The sequence below is a fragment of the Hippocampus zosterae genome, chromosome 2 (genome assembly GCF_025434085.1).
Source record: "Hippocampus zosterae strain Florida chromosome 2, ASM2543408v3, whole genome shotgun sequence".
In the NCBI taxonomy this organism is placed as follows: Eukaryota; Metazoa; Chordata; class Actinopteri; order Syngnathiformes; family Syngnathidae; genus Hippocampus; species Hippocampus zosterae.
In genome coordinates, this window is record NC_067452.1 from 40,237,968 (window position 1) to 40,255,202 (window position 17,235).

The 17,235-nt window shown below is 48.0% G+C and overlaps 1 protein-coding gene and 1 long non-coding RNA gene across 4 annotated transcripts in view; both read right to left on the reverse strand.

The window, feature by feature from the left end:
* cpne5a (copine Va) overlaps window positions 1–8,738 on the reverse strand; it is a 59,553-nt gene extending 50,815 nt beyond the window's left edge. For 2 of the 3 annotated variants that reach the window (XM_052054951.1, XM_052054931.1), the window contains exon 1: window positions 8,320–8,738. In XM_052054951.1, the coding sequence (XP_051910911.1) occupies window positions 8,320–8,432 (113 nt within the window). In that variant the 5' untranslated portion in view covers window positions 8,433–8,738. The remainder of the gene's footprint in view (window positions 1–8,319) is intronic. The other variant, XM_052054941.1, reaches the window with a different exon arrangement.
* The window catches only part of LOC127594131 (uncharacterized), a 105,063-nt gene that overhangs the window by 52,619 nt on the left and 35,209 nt on the right, over window positions 1–17,235 (reverse strand). The window lies entirely within an intron of this gene.

A 17,235-nucleotide genomic window follows, 5' to 3' on the forward strand; every position in this document is an offset into this window, starting at 1 on the left:
AGAGATGTCCTTTTTTTGGTGCCTGGTAAGGTCATTAGTTGCGTAAATAACAAGCAAAAATTCCAACAGGATCTGAGCAAAAAAAATCAACACTTGATTTCTAGAGCGCTTGAAAACAACCGCAGCTGTGGAGACGGACAGACAGACAGATGGGCGGAAAGACCAGGGTGGACGGACAGGCAAGAAATGCCGATCAATTATTTTGCCATGACCACAGTGGCCAGCCGTTACTTGAAAATAGCAGATTGTCCCCGAGCCTGGCTGTAAAGTCATGGGCCGGAGAAACTGGATGGGGGGGTGTGGGGGGGGGGGGTGTATTATGTAAATCAGCATCGCATTTTAGTACCAGTGGAGCAGACCAAGACCCATTTTCAGAAACAAGACGGTAAATTCATAATTGATGTGTGGGGCAGGCAATAAATTTGAATAGCAAGAAGTCCATTTTGACTTCATATTCCCCTTGAAACGAAATGGGAAATTCCTTCACGTGCTTCTGTGGAGCTGCAGGGGATTACGAATGAATGATGTAGGAGGTGTGGGAGGAGGCGAAGGGGGGGGGGGGGTGGACACCCGGTGCCACCTAAAGGGGAGGGTCAGTCAGCAGATGGCTCTGCGGTTGATTAAAATGGCCACCCTCGACGTTAGCGCGCGGTCAACGCGACTCAGCCCCCATTTTGACCTTAAGGGCATCCGTTTGGCGTTGGGGATGAAAACCGAAGCCTTGCTTGCAAAGCGAATAAGCTGCCAAAAAGTGATGACAGCCTTCAAAGTCATGTTAAGAAAAAAAAATTGAACTCCATTTTATTTATTTATTTATTTTTGTTGTATTTTTTTTCTTATCTTATTTGACGTCGTTTTTAACATTGTACTCGTGATTTTAACTGCTTGTTGTAAGGTGTCCTTGAGTTTCTAGAAACTAAAAAATAAAAATAAAATAAATATTATTATTAATTTAATTTTATTTAATAATAAATGTATTAAATAAAATTTATTATTATTATTATTATTATTATTATTATTATCATTTCTTCTCATTATTTTAGAGATCCACTTGTATTTCTTTACTTTGAAATGCTTTTAAAGTTTTTTGGTTCATGTGTTTAAAAAAAAAGTGTCAATGTACGTCCGGGCAATTTTTGCAAGCGACTTTTTCTTCTGTAAGGTGCTTGTCGGTGTCGTTTCTTGGCTCGTGAATTAAACGCGCCATATAAATAAACAATTGAAAGTGATTTAGCGATGGGTTAGGGTCCACATTGGCTTCAATACACAAGAGGTACGTACTTGGCTGATTTTTTTTTTTTAATAAAATGGCCATGCTGGTAGTTCTGCGACATCTACTTGGGCGCCATCCCACCTACTTGCACGAAAGTACCGCCCCGAGTCAAACGGAATCTTTGAAAAATAAGGTGCACTTGAAACGGCTCAGCTGACCTCATCCGCTTATTTGCTTTCATTGCTGCTCGAGGCGCCGTCGGACAAAGAAGGAGCGCAGCTCAGAGAGCACTAAGTGACCGCAGACGCAGTAGCTGGAAACGATTTATATTTTTTAAAAAAAATTTTAAAAGAGGGCCGTGGGGTGCGAGAGAAAGTTCAGCAAAAGGAAACACTCCGTCATCGGCGTTGCTGTTTTTCTCTCATGTCATTCGAAAACTTTTCAACTCTCTGCCGCTCCAGACGTGACATTTGCAAATCGATGGCGGCTCAAATCGAAATACGCATCGGCTGTTAAAAACATCGAATGGGAATTTCACACGGGAGGGAAAAATATTTGGCTGGCTCATGAGCATTAAAGCCGTTAAGCGGTAAAACAATGACGGTGAGCTTTGTCTTTGTTATTTTATTTTACTGCTTTTGCCTGTCACGCCATCGCGGCAGCATACAAAGCGAGTTTGGCAACTCGGATGCCGGATCCGAGACGACATGTTAGCTTAACGCTGCTACGACATCCATACAGATGGATTTACTGGAACAAGACGCTGCATCAAGCAGAACATTTAGTGGCAAAAAAAGCAGATATTTGAAGGCTTCGGACAACCATTAGTTCTTCACTTTTTATGTTTTTCGTCTTTTCTGGGCCAGAAATTCGCTGAATGTGAAAAGTTCAAACCGCCACCGAGGGGGAAAAGCCTTCCAATGATTTAACACTTGTAAAGCCGTCAGTCATTTCACATTTTCCCAAAGCAAGCGGGGGTGTTTATAAAACACACTTTCCGGAAGCCTGAGGGGGGCGGGGGGGGGGGGGGGGGGGCATCTGAAAATAGTGACAAAAGCAGCTTGAGCCCCGTGAGCCAGAAAGGGGGGATGGCCTTGCTGCGACTCTCGGCGTCTTCCTTCCCGTCACTCCTGTCAACACTTTGCGAACAGCCACGGAGGCTCGTCGTCGAGTTTGCATTCGGATGACATCAAAGAGTCGACATGAGCCCTTCTCTCTTGCCGCGTCTTCTTATGCACGAGGTGATCCGCAAAGAGTTTCTAGGGGTCCTGAAAGGTGCCGAATCCATTAAAATTCATGACGATGATGATTAGGAACTCACTAACTCATTGATTTCATCCATGTGGTTTGCCAAGCGTTTGGCTGTGCTCTAAAAATGGGCTCAGGTAAGGACCGATCATGGCTCAGGTCGCAAACGTCACACGGCCAAACTCAGGTGAGCCGTGGTTGGTCGTTATCTGAGCGACTGTGATGTCATTTTCAGGCGACAGCAAGTGACAAAATGGCTAGCCTCCTGAGATCAATAAAAACAGGTTTTTAGGTTGCAAATTAATGCATATTCTATTCATCAGAATCATTCATCATATCAAGGTGAAAAAGGGTCACAAGGGTCGCGGGGGGTGCTGGAGCCTATCCCAGGTGTCTTCGGGCAGCAGGCGGGGGACACCCTGAATCGGTTGCCAGTCAATCGCAGGGCACACACAGACAAACGACCATTCGCACTCACACTCACACCTAGGGACAATTTAGAGTGTTCAGCCTGCCACGCATGTTTTTGGAATGTGGGAGGAAACCGGAGCACCCGGAGAAAACCCACGCAGGCCCGGGCAGAACATGCAAACTCCACACAGGGAGGCCGGAGCTGGAATCGAACCCGGTACCTCTGCACTGTGAAGCCCACGTGCTAACCACTGGACTACCGGGCCGCCTCGGAAGGAACATTGACACCCAAAATGTCCATTCGACATTCAGGTTCACGTCAACGAATGATGTTCAAATGGATTCAGCTCTTGCATCTTCTTAAAAAAGAAACAAATAAACATTATACTCCAAAAAAAAATGAAGTATCCAATATCATCAAAATATTAGATGGCAAATGGAGCGCACCTAACTTGCACTTTATCTTCATCAGACCTTAACAAAAGCGATCTCGACTTAACATATGGCAGTGTAGCCCACACCGGCGCATTCATGCCGAATATCAACTCCTTTTTAGTTGAAAACGACTTACTCCAGTCTCCAGTATCAAGTGTCTGAAACAAACAAAAACCCACGTGAACGTAGCACAACAATCCGACGCCAAGGGGTTAGGGGTGGGTGTGGCGGTCCCCCAAACAGAAAAAGCTAACGCCACGATGACCAACAGGTGCCAAGCCGGAGAGGCCCTCCAATGCAACCTGTTGGTCACAAACGGAACAGAACCGTAAAGTATGAAACCAAACCAAATCTAATCTCAACAGAAACAAGATCATGGCCAACTGCAGGCCGGAGCCAGGATGTACATTTTTTTTTGTGGTTTCTTTGGTCCCATTTTTAAATCCACCCCCCTGTAGTACTGTACTAGCCTTGTCCCAGCTAACGCTAAGCTCGGCAGGGCTTGACTGACTGACTGACTGACTGACTGCTGAACAGTTGAATTTCAAGCTCATCGTACACCGACTCCAGCCCAAATCAGGAAGTACAGAAGGTGTGAACATTGCCCCCCCCCCCCCCCCCCCCCGCCACTCCCCCATTCCCAAGGAGTGTCAATCAAAAAAGGAGGGATTCTGCCCCTGACGGCGGCAATGACTCCCTCGGGAGCAGATTGATCGTGTTAGTAGCCCCCCCCCCACCACCACCACCGCACCGCCTCTCCCTCCCCCCTCCCAGCTATGGAACATATTGATTGGATGCTGCGCTGCTCGAATCAATCAATTACTGCAATCGAATGCTTACAAAGCGCCGTACAGTAGTCACAAGCCTCTACTGAGCTCTCGTTAGATAAACTAACACAACAACGCAACACACCGGCGAACATAAATGGCGCCAAACCGCTCAGAAGCTTTCATGCCGAGCCGGCATGGCGGAACGGCGATACTCCCTCGCTTTGATGAGACCTCTTTGTCTCACGCCCATCCCGCCGTCGGGCTTTTTTTTTTTCTTCTTTTCAGGGTCTCTGGAAGCAATATCGGCAGATAATACAAGAAGGCCTGCAGGGCTGCACGCTACAATTCAATTCCGAGTGCTCGGCAATCTCGGAGTTTCAGGCGGATGGAATAAACGAAACAAGCGCACAGCGCTCACTTGCTTCTTCGGTCTCAAAATGCCTGTTGAGGGTCTGCGTTGGGGCTATGGCTGCCGTTTTTTTGTCATTTGGATCATTTAAAGGGGGGCCTCAAAACCAGGGGAGCATATGTGGATATCTTCAAGCTCAAGTTCAAGCTTCGTTTTATTGTCATTTCATAAAAACACAACGAAGTTGCACATGCCACCTCCACATAAAAACCACATCAACATGCAGCACGGAGGCTCAGAGGGGGCGGAGACTTTTTCCGTTGCCGGTCCCTCACTCCAGAAATACATTTGAGTTGAGTTGAGTTGATTCAAGAAGTGAATGGGTGTCATAACGGATGTTGGCAATGTCCTGTCATGGTGGAAGAGAGGCCAATGACTTTGTCTGCAGTTTTCACAACTCTGTCATGTTTTTTTGTTGTTGTCCGCAACAGGCAGCCTGCAGAACAAGACGTAATAGAGTATCTTACAATGAAACTCCTCTACAACGAAATCATGTTTGCAGCAAGCAATTTTTCACAACAGGGGGCTTTTCACTGTAGCAAATTTGATCTCAGACGTAAACATGCGGACGTTGTATCGGTCTGCCGTGGTGAAGAAGGAGCTGAGCCAAAGGGCGAAGCTCTCATTTTACCGGTCGATCTACGTCCCAACCCTCACCTATGGTCACGAGCTATGGGTCGTGACCGAAAGAACGAGATCCCGGATACAAGCGGCTGAAATGAGTTTTCTCCGCAGGGTGTCCGGGCTCTCCCTTAGAGATAAGGTGAGAAGTTCGGTCATCCGGGAGGGGCTCAGAGTCGAGCCGCTTCTCCTCCACATCGAGAGGAGCCAGATGAGGTGGCTTGGGCATCTGATTCGGATGCCTCCTGAGCGCCTCCCCGGTGAGGTGTTCCGTCATGTCCCACCGGGAGGAGACCCCGAGGAAGACCCAGGACACGCTGGAGAGACTATGTCCCCAGCTTGCCTGGGAACGACTCGGGATCCCCCGGGGAGAGCTGGAAGAAGTAGCTAGGGAGAGGGAAGTCTGGGCTTCCCTGCTAAAGCTGTTGCCCCCGCGACCCGGCACCGGATAAGCGGTAGATGATGGATGGATGGATGGATGGATGGATGGATGGACGTAAACATGAACACACACAAAAAAAACATTTGTGTGTACTTTTTATTTTTATTTCAATAATGCCTGAGCATACACTTATTGACACTTCATATCACCAGCGTAGAAAGAAAAAAAAAGCGAAAGAAATTGTTAAAGTTACGATCAGCATTCACTTTCACTTACATCAATTTCTTGCATTATTTTGCTTCCTCCATCTTTCATTTTTATGACCTTTATCCTGTCTTCAAGCATTAAAGCTTTTCTTTTCTTAACTCTTCGTATGCAAAGGTCCGTTTTGTCGCCATTTAGCACTGCGACGTTCGCGGCTGCGTCTGAAACAAATACTTCCTGTACTACTGCGCAGGTGTAACCCAGTGTGGTGGTTGCTGTCGCCATTTCCAAATGAAGCAGTAGAGGTCGCTGTGGCACGCTGACTTCGACTTTGCGGTTTTCATTGTAGTGAGTCTCGTTGCGAGGCAAGAGAAGAGAAAAAGATTTCGTGTAAGGGAACAGGGGGGACTTTTCGTTGTAGGGGGAGCAGAAAAGTGGGACTGGCTTTCATGCATGAACATTTTTTTCACACTAGGGGGTATTTTCGCCCATGTAGGTTTCGTTGTAGAGGATTTTCACTGTAAAATGCTTGGTGAAGACATTTTCATACGTTCCAAAGTAGCGCCTACTTGAATGTACGGCCCAACCTCGTTTCAACACACCCGTTCACGTTTTCAACTTTTTCAACATTCACATTTCGAAGTTGCAGTGATTTTTCATGGCCGATTTTGCTTTCAACGGACACGGTTGTAGCATAATCTTTGTGATAATAACCACATTTTCCCCAGAAAGGAGGGGCCTAAAAGATCTTGAAGCCTTTTTCTGTACCTTGTCATGAATTGAGTTGAATCAAACCCACCTGCCCCCACCACCACCACCAAAAAAGAATCTGAACGCTAGTCCTTAGTTTGAAAATATCTCATCCTGCCACCTAGAGGGTGTACAAGTTTTGTCATGTGTCAGTGCCCCCAAAAGGTCCGACCCATGAGGAAATGAATCGCTGCGCGCGATTCGGAATCAGACAATCTCTCCCGGCAGTAGAAATGATTTCTCTCGTCTGGAAAAGTGCGGCCAGGAGCGAGTCTCGCTTCGGAGAGACGCTAATGACAAACAAGGGGAGCAGCAGACCCGACAGTGCCCGGAGGCATCGACACACATTGCAAGCTTTACGTACAGAAAGGGAAGAAGGTGGAAAAGATTCATGTGCATCGGGAGGGACAAGATGAAGTCCTTCTGCTCCTCACCACCAGCGTTGTGCAAAATATAAACATCGTCTCTGCGAAGTGATCGTAAGACGATCGACGGTCTGAAACTCGTCCAAATTTCACTCTGTATGACAAACTTTTCAGGAAGTTGAAGAAAACGGCCCATGAGAAGGCTCCGTGACCCGCAAAGCTGATCTTGGCAAAAGCAATTCCGAAAGGTTGGAGCTGGATTGACCGAGAGTCATACGATACGATGCAATAAATCTTGATGAATGGCTGTTCGAAAATCCCCCCTCCCCCCTCCCGCTTCCTCGAAACCAGAGGTGCCCAAGTACGGCCCTCGAGAGCCCCTAGCCGGCCTGTTCTTGGATGTCGCCCTCCTCCAGCACACCTGATTAAATCTGCTGATGATTTGAATCAGGTCTGCGGAGGACCCCCCCCCCCCCCCTCGCCCCCACTTCTAAACAACTGTTGCCGACCACCCACGTTTCCTCCCCCTCGATTGAGTGATTTTAGTTTCCGCATCACATTCACCCTTTGCTCCTCTCTCGCCTGTGTCTTGTCTCATATTCATATGTGAAATGCAACTTCATCCATAATGGATCCGACGAATGAATCATGAACACGCGTCGGGGGGGGGGGTGGGGTGGGGGGGGGGGGGGGGGGCGCCCCACCCCGAGCGATCTTGCATTGAAGGCAGACTTGAACATTCGGAGATGGACAATCCAAGCGCTCCGGCTTGTGTGACAAACGCTACGCTGGCCCGCGAAGCACTCTGACGACCCCACGAGGGGGGGATGGGGGGGTGACCGGTGCGAGAATACCTGAAGAGGCAATTCACTCCGACGCAGTCGATATCATTACAGCACGCGTGCACACATTATATAACACAGACTTCATTCTAAAATTGAGGGCAAAAAAAATTGGATTTAATATTGCCGCAATGCTTTTATTTATGACCAAAAAATTGCAATTCATACCCCCCCCCCCCCAAAAAAAAAAACCCAATTGCAATGAAATCTTGGAAATGCTCGACACAAAACTGATGAAATATTAGAAGCAAGTCTTGGAGTTGCAAAAAAAATGTTTGCTAACAAATGCTTGACTATTGCAGTCAAATGTAGGACATAAAATGAAATATTGATATCAAATGTGGGGGGGGGGAGTACCGGTAGATGAATATTGCAATAAAATCATAATAAATGCTAAAACTCATTCAAATAAAGATGAAATATCGCACTGCAAACAAATGACGGAAAAACTCTAACATATGGAAAAATACATCATTAATTATTGTTATTATTATTTTTTATCATCATTAATTATTAATTATTATTAATATTTTTTAACGATGGCACTCACATCCAACCGAATATCTCACACTAAAATTGTCATCAAGGCAGCGAGTTTCCCCCGACGGCGGCGGCGGCGCGGCTTTGACGAAAGCTCCAAGCGATTGGTCGCACGCGTCGCTCGCTCACCTGCAGGAGACGCTCAGCTCCACTTTGGTCGCCGGGATGCTCCCGCTGCTGGGGTCCAAGTCGCACACGGCGGGGGCCGTGCTCTCCACCTTATCCATCACGTCACCCTCCATGCTGCCGGCCGGGAAAGCCAGCCCAGGCTGCCCCAGGGGGGGGGGGGGGGTCGAGCGTTGCCGTCCGCGACTCCGCTGCCGTCCTCGGCGGAAGTGGAGAGAAAGCGCTCGCAAAGTTGACGGCTGCGGCGGGGCTCACGTCAGCCTCCGGGACCACCGCTCGGCGGGCGACGAATGCGCGCCGATGGTGGAGCGCAAGCTGCTAACTCCGCCTCCCTCCTCCTCCTGCTCCTCCTCCTCCTTCTCCTCTTCTGTGTGCATTCCGCTACGTTCGTGCATCCGCATGTCCACGCCATCGATCCACTGGCGCAGGGGATCGATCGTTCTGGGTCTTTCAGATTGGCCTGGACAGAAAATAAATCAGCAAAGATGGGATAAAAAGTGCGTTGGGAATTATAATTGGGAAATATAATTCTGCAGGCAGCAAGTCAATTGTAAGGTGATGCCATTGAAAAAAAAAAAGGACAATAAAAGAGAGTGATTTAGTGAGCTGGTCTTTGAAAAGGCAGAGTTTGAGGGGAACCGAAAAAAAAACAAAAAAAAAACACTTTTTGTCAAATGATGACCAGACAGTAGCACAAGATGAACCTGATGCGTAAAACCAAAGCGTCAGCCGTCTCTGGCGCCATCTTGTGGCTCTCATTTGCTATACGAGAAACCACAGCGTCTGGGGAAAAAATAACCAATCAGAGACAGAAGGCGTGTCTTTTGTGAGGTAATCGCAATCTCAGCGAGAGAGCCCGCGCGCAACAGAACACTCGTAAAGCGTCCAAAAGTCAGGCCTTCAAAATAAATGTACACCACGCACGCACGTGACATCTCCACACTCAATTCAACCTCAATTGAATCTACAAACGGGACACCACACCATTCCCGCTGCCATGACGGTTTCAGTCGAGCGGCCGAGGGTGCTCGCTCAGTTGCTCTACGATGGTTTGACGCACGCGTTGACACGCCTACACTCGACACCGACGCGTATTATTTTTCATTTTCATATGTTTATGAGTAGACAACGTGGGACCAGTTTTATACAGAATGACTGAATTATTTATGATCAAAATAACCAGTGTGTTAAAATCAAAGTACCAAAGTTGGGCGGAGGGGGCGGGGATTTTATTTGTGTCCTAAATCTCGATTCAATATCTTCTACATTGATAAAAAAAGGTGATTTGATTTTTTTTTTCTTCAAAACATCCTAACTTGTGATGCGGGCATCGTTTTCGGTCCGCCGCGGGGAAGAAGCCGATGAGCCCAAAGGTGACGCTGTCGATTTACATTCCGACCCTCAAATCGGGTCACGAGCTGCGGGTCGTGATGGGAAAGAACGTGATAGCAAGATACAAGCGGCCGAAATGAGTTCTCCTCCGTAGGCTCTTCCTCGGAGATAAGGTGAGAAGCTCGGGACTCGGAGTCCGGCCGCGGCTTCTCCACATGGAGAGGAGCCAGATGAGGTGGCTCGGGCATCTGATGAGGATGCGTCCCGGTCGCTACAGTGATATTAGTTGTTTTCCGCAGAGGAAGAATATATGCCAATGACCATTGAAAAATTGCCCGTCCGCATGTGTTGCTTCACCGTTTGTGTTCAAAATGTCTGTCGCTTCAGTATCTGCCATATAAATATTGTATCACATCCCGAAAAAGAGAACAGCTTTGAGAGTTAGTCATTTTAGAACGGGAATTCCCAAAACTGCGGCGCACCCTATTTGAAGGGTGTGTAAATCTAAGGTTGCCACGGCAACGACACAAAATCAACTTCTCTCTATTACACGCCTGACGAGCGCGCGAGTGATTCCGAAGCTTTTTCGTTTGGAGGTAACCGGCTGCGGCCTCAATAAGGAATACTTGTCATCGGAGATAAATTGACAAAAATGCAAAAAATGTGCGCTGAAACGGAAACTCCTTTTGTCTTCTTTGACACGGCTGCGGTCCAGAGTGCTGGAACGATGCTTCCGATCACTCGGATGAATATTGATCACCTTCAAATTGTACTGAAAGCATTGACTTGACGAAATCATCTTTTATTTTATCGTCTGATGAACTTCAAAGTGTGATTGCGATGCAGGAAGCGGGGGAGGGGGGGTGGAATGCCTGAGGAAAGAGTGTGTGAGTATAATGTGCATGTGTGTGTGTGAGACAGTGCCCGAGTGAATGAATGAATGAATGAATGAATGAATGAATGAATGAATGAATGAATGAATGAATGAATGAATGAATGTGTGTCTGAGTGAATGAGTAAGCTTGTGCGCATGAACGCAGGGGGGCAGGGTGGGGCCCACTGGCAAGAGAGACTATGTCATTCTGATGGCCCGGGAACGCCTCGGGATCCGCCAGGAAGAGCTCGAAGAAGTGGCTGGGGAGAGGGAAGTCTGGGCTTACCCTCCGAAATCTGCTGCCCCCACGGCCTGACCCCGGATAAGCGGTGGGAAATGGATGGATGGATGGAACTCTATTCTTTTCCACTTTCTTCCTCTCTCTCTCTCTCTCTCATCCTGTCTTTCCTTCCCTCTCTCCCACACACTCTCGATCTCTCGGATTCTCTCTTTCCGTTGGGAGGTTGCAACACCCACACCGTTCCTGCCGTTTTTGTTTACAGCAGCATGTCGCAACGACGTTTGAACACTTCTGACAGAAATCACATTATTAATACAGTGAACTAACCTTAACCACAGCATTCTGGGGGGTGGGGGGGGGGCAATTAAATGGGGGAGGAAGAATTTAGGGCATCAATCCAAAAATGAAAGGTGTGCACTTCCCCGAGAGCGGGCGCCTTCCTTCCACCGAAGCTTACATTGTTGATTTTGGCGGAACCCGACGCAGGAAATTTCCCGGGCTCCCGAGTTGAAGAAGCGTCAAGCATGGCGGTGCGGCTCGGAAATCAATTGGACAGGAATCTTTTCCTTTCAGGCCCCTGCGGCATCGGCGACCCACGAGGGAATCCTCATCACCGTGCGACGGTTGGCGTTTCCCGCAAAAACAACGGCTTGGATGCGTTCATCCACACCTAAAAGGAATTCCAAATACGTGTAGTGTAGCCCGCTGCCCCCATGACGCTTCACTGATTAAAGTTGACTTTCCATCCTGTGCCAGAGGGACTTTGATTCCACTTTTCTCCCAGACCCATATCAATGCAAATCACCGCAATTATCCCCCCGCCCCCCCCCCCCCCCCGACCCCCCGTGTGCCAGTACGGCCGGAAATGAACGCCCGCCCACGGAGAGGTAACGCTCGCAGCAGGTGCAGCCGCCGAGGCATAATGACGGTGTTCCTCCCACACAGCGATGCGGCGAGGGGCTGCTGAGCAAAGATCCACCAGGATCATCGCAAATGATCCAGCCAGCGCCTTCGATGAGTTCATACAACCCCCCCCCCCCCCCCCTCCAAACACAAATATTCTGTCCATGCGTTTTCTGGAGCGATTGACCTCATTAGGGTGGCGTCAGGACACATGGAGGCAAACGGTTGACTGGTCGTCAACTCACGTCAAGGGGTGTGGGGGTGGGGGGGGGTCAGGCAAACAATGCAATGGTCACTAGTCCATGTAAGGATGAGGATCCATTGTCAAAAATGACCGGTCGTCAGTCGGCAACGTGCCACTTACAATAGGCTGGCGGGCATATGAATTTAGGGCACGCACAGTATTGCCCAGAGGTGAGCAAAGGACGGCCCGGGGGCCACATCTGGCCCGCCCACAGCCTCTGAGCGGCCCCTCGCAGTGAACATAAAATCAAAGAAAAAAACGACTATGCGGTGCTTTAATTTTGAAAGTTGGGTTTTCATTTGAAGCGCCCGCACGCCGACACTCGAACAAAGCAAGTTAGCGAGCAAGAGCCCGGACGTGCGTCTGCGGGCGTTGCCAACCTTGCGGCGTTTTCACCGTATCAAGTTGACCAACTTGCTTTTCTACGCATTGCACGTCAGCTTCAAGTCTGTGTGGACGCGCCGCCAGAATGGGCCAAAATGGTCTCGTTGCCACAGCGATGACCTTTGCCGCATCAAACCAAAACATGCGGCCCGCCAGAGCGGCGGAGGTGAAGGATAAAGTCCGGGTGTTTTGGCAAAGGCCCGACCGGGAGTCCTGCTGATGCCTCACAAGAGACCATTCATTCAACAAATTGGCGATCCATTTTCCCAGACGACGCCGGTTACCCGTTATCGAAGAACGCAGGTGGACCACCATTTTTTGACCCCCCCCCCCCAGCCACTATTTCTCTCCCAAATTTTTTTTTTTCCTATATTTGGTGGAGGGAAGAGGGCCAGGAGAATTTGGCTTGGTCATATACTGTATGCAAATCTCCAGCTTTACATGCTGTGCCCACTGGGGGGGCATTAGAATTCATCACTGTCAATTATTTTATTTTTCACTCGCATCTATGTGTAAATGTGTAAAATTAGTTGGCGGTTGGTTCAAAAAAAAACAACAACCCCCCCCCCAAAAAAAACTCATGTTATAATTGTAAAGGCGCCATTTTAATGACTTAACAATTTTGGATTTCCTCATTGTTACAAAATTGAGCATATCATCGCATCTGGCAAGTTACTGAAACAAGACAATCTGTTTTTTTCTAAAGATGTTAAAAATAATTTTTTTAAAAAGCTGAGGAGGTTGACTTTTGCTCAATTAATTGCCCACCGCTCGTAAGATAGCCTTAAATGTCAGCGTTGTCGTGGTTTGACGGGCCCCGTTGTCAACTTCGTGTGACGCCGTGAACTCTTCTCCGCCATCCCGTGATTAACGCGACACGCTTGCACGTCAAGATAACGAGAAGGGCTCACTCGCCAGCGGAAACACCCCAGCTATCTGTTTCACCCCCCCCCCCCCCCCCCGCTTCCCCTCCCCGCTGTACCAGAGGACCCTCAGAGCACAACTCACCAAGACGTTGTTCTTCATTGCAGGAGCAGCGGAAGCTTCGCGCTCGATGAACATCCGCAGGACTGAGGATGGACGATGTGCTAAAACTGAAGCTAAAACAGAGCTGTGACCAAAACAAACGTGACAGCGGCAAACAAACGGCAACAAACAAACATGACGGGAGCAAAAAGAGCATCAACGACCCGACAATGAGTCTTCTGAGCGGGAGTCCTTTTATACAACCAATTTCCTAACGACCAACAGGTGTGCAGCTGCAGGAGTGGGGGGAGAGCCCTACAGTGCCACCTGTTGGTCCCAAACCGAATCATGACAGAGGGACTCTTATGACAAGCGCAGCTGATTGTGAGTAAGCACAGGTTTGCTTCCCTGGTGACGGTCAATTGATAAAACAATTAATAATAATAATAATAATACATTTTATTTATAAGCGGCGGCCCGGTAGTCCAGTGGTTAGCACTTCGGCTTCACAGTGCAGAGGTGCCGGGTTCGATTCCAGCTCCGGCCTCCCTGTGTGGAGTTTGCATGTTCTCCCCGGGCCTGCGTGGGTTTTCTCCGGGTGTTCCGGTTTCCTCCCACATTCCAAAAACATGCATGGGCACGCTGATTGGACGCTCTAAATTGTCCCTAGGTGTGAGTGTGAGCGTGGATGGTTGTTCGTCTCTGTGTGCCCTGCGATTGGCTGGCAACCGATTCAGGGTGTCCCCCGCCTACTGCCCGAAGACAGCTGGGATAGGCTCCAGCACCCCCCGCGACCCTTGTGAGGATCAAGCGGCTCGGAAGATGAATGAATGAATGAATGAATGAATTTATAAGCGCCTTTCAAGACACCCAAGGACACTTTAGCCAGTCTTCCACTATTAAGTCATTCAATCGCAGCCATTTTCACTGGAGCAAGCCCCTCAAATCCCAGCGTTTGACTGGATTTTGACTCATCTTGCAAGGCCCAAAGAATATTTGGTTCGAATGCTCTATAAACATGGAGCCTATCAAAATAACATTTGGACTTTTGTCTTGTTTCAATCTTTTTACATTCTTCAACAATCGGCATTACAAAATGGCTAAGTTTCATGAAAATGGCGATTCCTGGGCAAAAAAAACCCCGGAGAAAAAGCGCTTTTCGTAAAACGATGCATTTCAAGCATGTGAGGCACCACTGCCACCTACTGGTCGCTTGTTTGTATGATTTACAATTACAATGCAAACGGCTTCTTCTCATTCACAGATTGCATCAGACCCTCCTCCTCTCCATGACACAAAAAAAAAAAAACTTTGACGTACAAGTACGTCCTTGGTAGGCGGGGCCTAATTTAAAAAAGATGTACAAGTACGAGCGAGTGCCACCAAGTACGGCGGTGCTCTGAGATCTGAAGTGTCCCAACTTATCAAGATACGTGCCACTCTTCAGACGATTTTTGGGGTTCAATCCAGAAGCAAAAAAAAAATGCGCTGTATGGTGGCAGTTGATTCAAATGACCTCAGTCCAGCAAAGCATTCTTCCAAAAAGTGTCTTCAAGCTGCTTCTTTCTACTCCCAGTCGACGCTAAACAATAACCAAAGCGAAAGAAACCTTGATTTAAAACGATCACATCACTCAAATGATCGGCTCATCAATAAGCGGCCCGCTCATGATCACGATCATCAAAATCAGGTGTGTTGGAGGCATAGAAAAACGGCAGGCTAGCGGCCCTCCAGGACTGGATTTGGACAAAGCTGCTCTCGGGGGGTTGTGGGGGGTTGGGTAGGGGCTGAGGTGTCACCATGGCAACCCATCCCCTCAGTGGATTCCAGGCAGCGTGCAGCCTGTGCTACCAGTAATGTCGCGGCATAATCATGGAAATTTGGGGTTATGGGTTTTCATCAACCCATTGTAAATGTTCAACCCTTCTGCCGAAAGGCTTTAAATTTAAAATTTCGCTCACGGGGTAGAACTCGACACAATTTGATTTATAGAGCACTTTAGATGCGTCAAACGCAGGATGGAACTGAAAATGGCAACCGGGTTCAAACAAAAGAAGAGCATGTAATCGATCCATCCGTCGCGTGCCAAGCTAAAGCCTTAGCCTTATGCTAACTGGGATTTTTCTTGTCGGCACTTGAATAACTTTGCTCCAGGTAATGTCAGAACAGTATTTAGTATTTAAAAAAAAAAAATTTAAGGGTTACTGGAATATGCGTTGAGGTGGATGATTTTTATGCTACACGTAACTTTAGGAGGGATTATTATATTATATTATATTATATTATATTATATTATACGCATCGCTTTGACGGATTCAACAACACACACATGGGATTGTTCTGCACATAAGCCTGACTGTCATCATTTGATCTGGGACGTGCAGTGGATACATCCAGGAGCTCGTGGGGGGGGGGGGGGGGTCAATGGCAGCCATTGGAAAGTTGGAGGAGCTGCGACTGGGGTGAATATGCAGTAAAACATCCTTCACTTTGCAATTAATGAGGGATTTCCTTGAGCGTCCAGTCTCATTTTTCAGCCGAGGGGGGGGGGGGGGGGTTGAGTTGGTTCCGATACAAGGTTATGCAACTGCTGCAGCGTGGCCAAATAAAAGTGACAAAGCGAGCGTATCAGGACAGTACGCGGTGAGCGCAATCTGTTCCCAGTCCTGCCCCCCCCCCCCAAAAAAAAAGGCTAACAGGAGAAGCGAACTCAACCATTTCAAGATGTAAAGACAACGACAAGAATTTTAAAATGAACTCTTTAAGGGAGAGCGGAACTGGCGTGATCTGCCTTCAGTCCGGAGGCGAGCAGCGGCGTTTAGGACCAACTGGGGACACTTGAAGGAGGACAGGCTGACAAAAATCAAACAATTGATTGGTCGCCAGCTGATGGTAAAGGAGCATACAAACAATTTTTTTTCGTTTGCCATATCATACGTCAACGGTCAATAAGCGACGCTTCCGTCAGTGCCGGATTGGCGGACCATCCACCGCTACGCACAGAAACCCATCCGTCCTCTACCACTTATCCAGAATCGGGTCTCAGGGGCAACAGTTGACGGAAACCTTTGCTATGCTAACCACGAGTCCACTGCGCCGTGTCTGCGTTTCTTAAAACTAGAAGGAGAAACTAAATGGTGGTGAACTGGATTTTTTTTTTTTTTTAAGGACTGCGTGTGTACGACTTCTGTTTTGTTGAGCAAACGGCGGGGGGCCAAGGAGAAGGCCAGGTGGTGGTTGCGGCTGGGCAAGAGAGTCTTTTTGACAGAGCGCAGAGTGTTTTCGCACCACTTCAATCTGTCAGGGAGACGAAACGATAACACACACACACACACAGAGGGTGTCAAAGTGAGGACCGGCCAAAGTGTCCCCACTTCGTGAAAATGTCCTCACTCTGTTGGTTAAAAACTCATGCCGGTCCTCACAATGTCGTGAGTACAAGAACACACACACACACACACAACTCATCATTCATCCAAAAAGAAGTTCCGGAACTTTCATGGCACTCCCGATTGAAGTATTCTGTCAAACTATTCGGAAAAGAAATACGCTTTTTGTATTCAAAACAAGCACACAGGAGGGATGTCGTACGTTTTTTTTCCGAGTAACTTGTTTGTTTGATGACACATCCGATGGCTGGGCAGCCACTCCAGACGCACCATTTTTTATTTTATTTTTTTTAAATCCAAACAATTCATAGGAGAATTTTTCTCAAACCTTGTGCATTCCGCCAATTATTTTCCCATAACGCGCTGACGGCAACCGTGTGTACTTTTCTATTCTGATTGGGCAATCTCAAATACGCCAAACATTCAAAAGGCGTAACGGAGAAGTCAGCCGAGTACTGAACGCGGCCGTATTCGCGCTCGTTAGAAGCCGCACGCTGGAATGGGCTGGCGCTCCATAAAACGCCTTCTTCCCATGAGGGACAAAAAAACAAAAAAACAAGCTTGAAATGGAAAATGTCAGGGATAT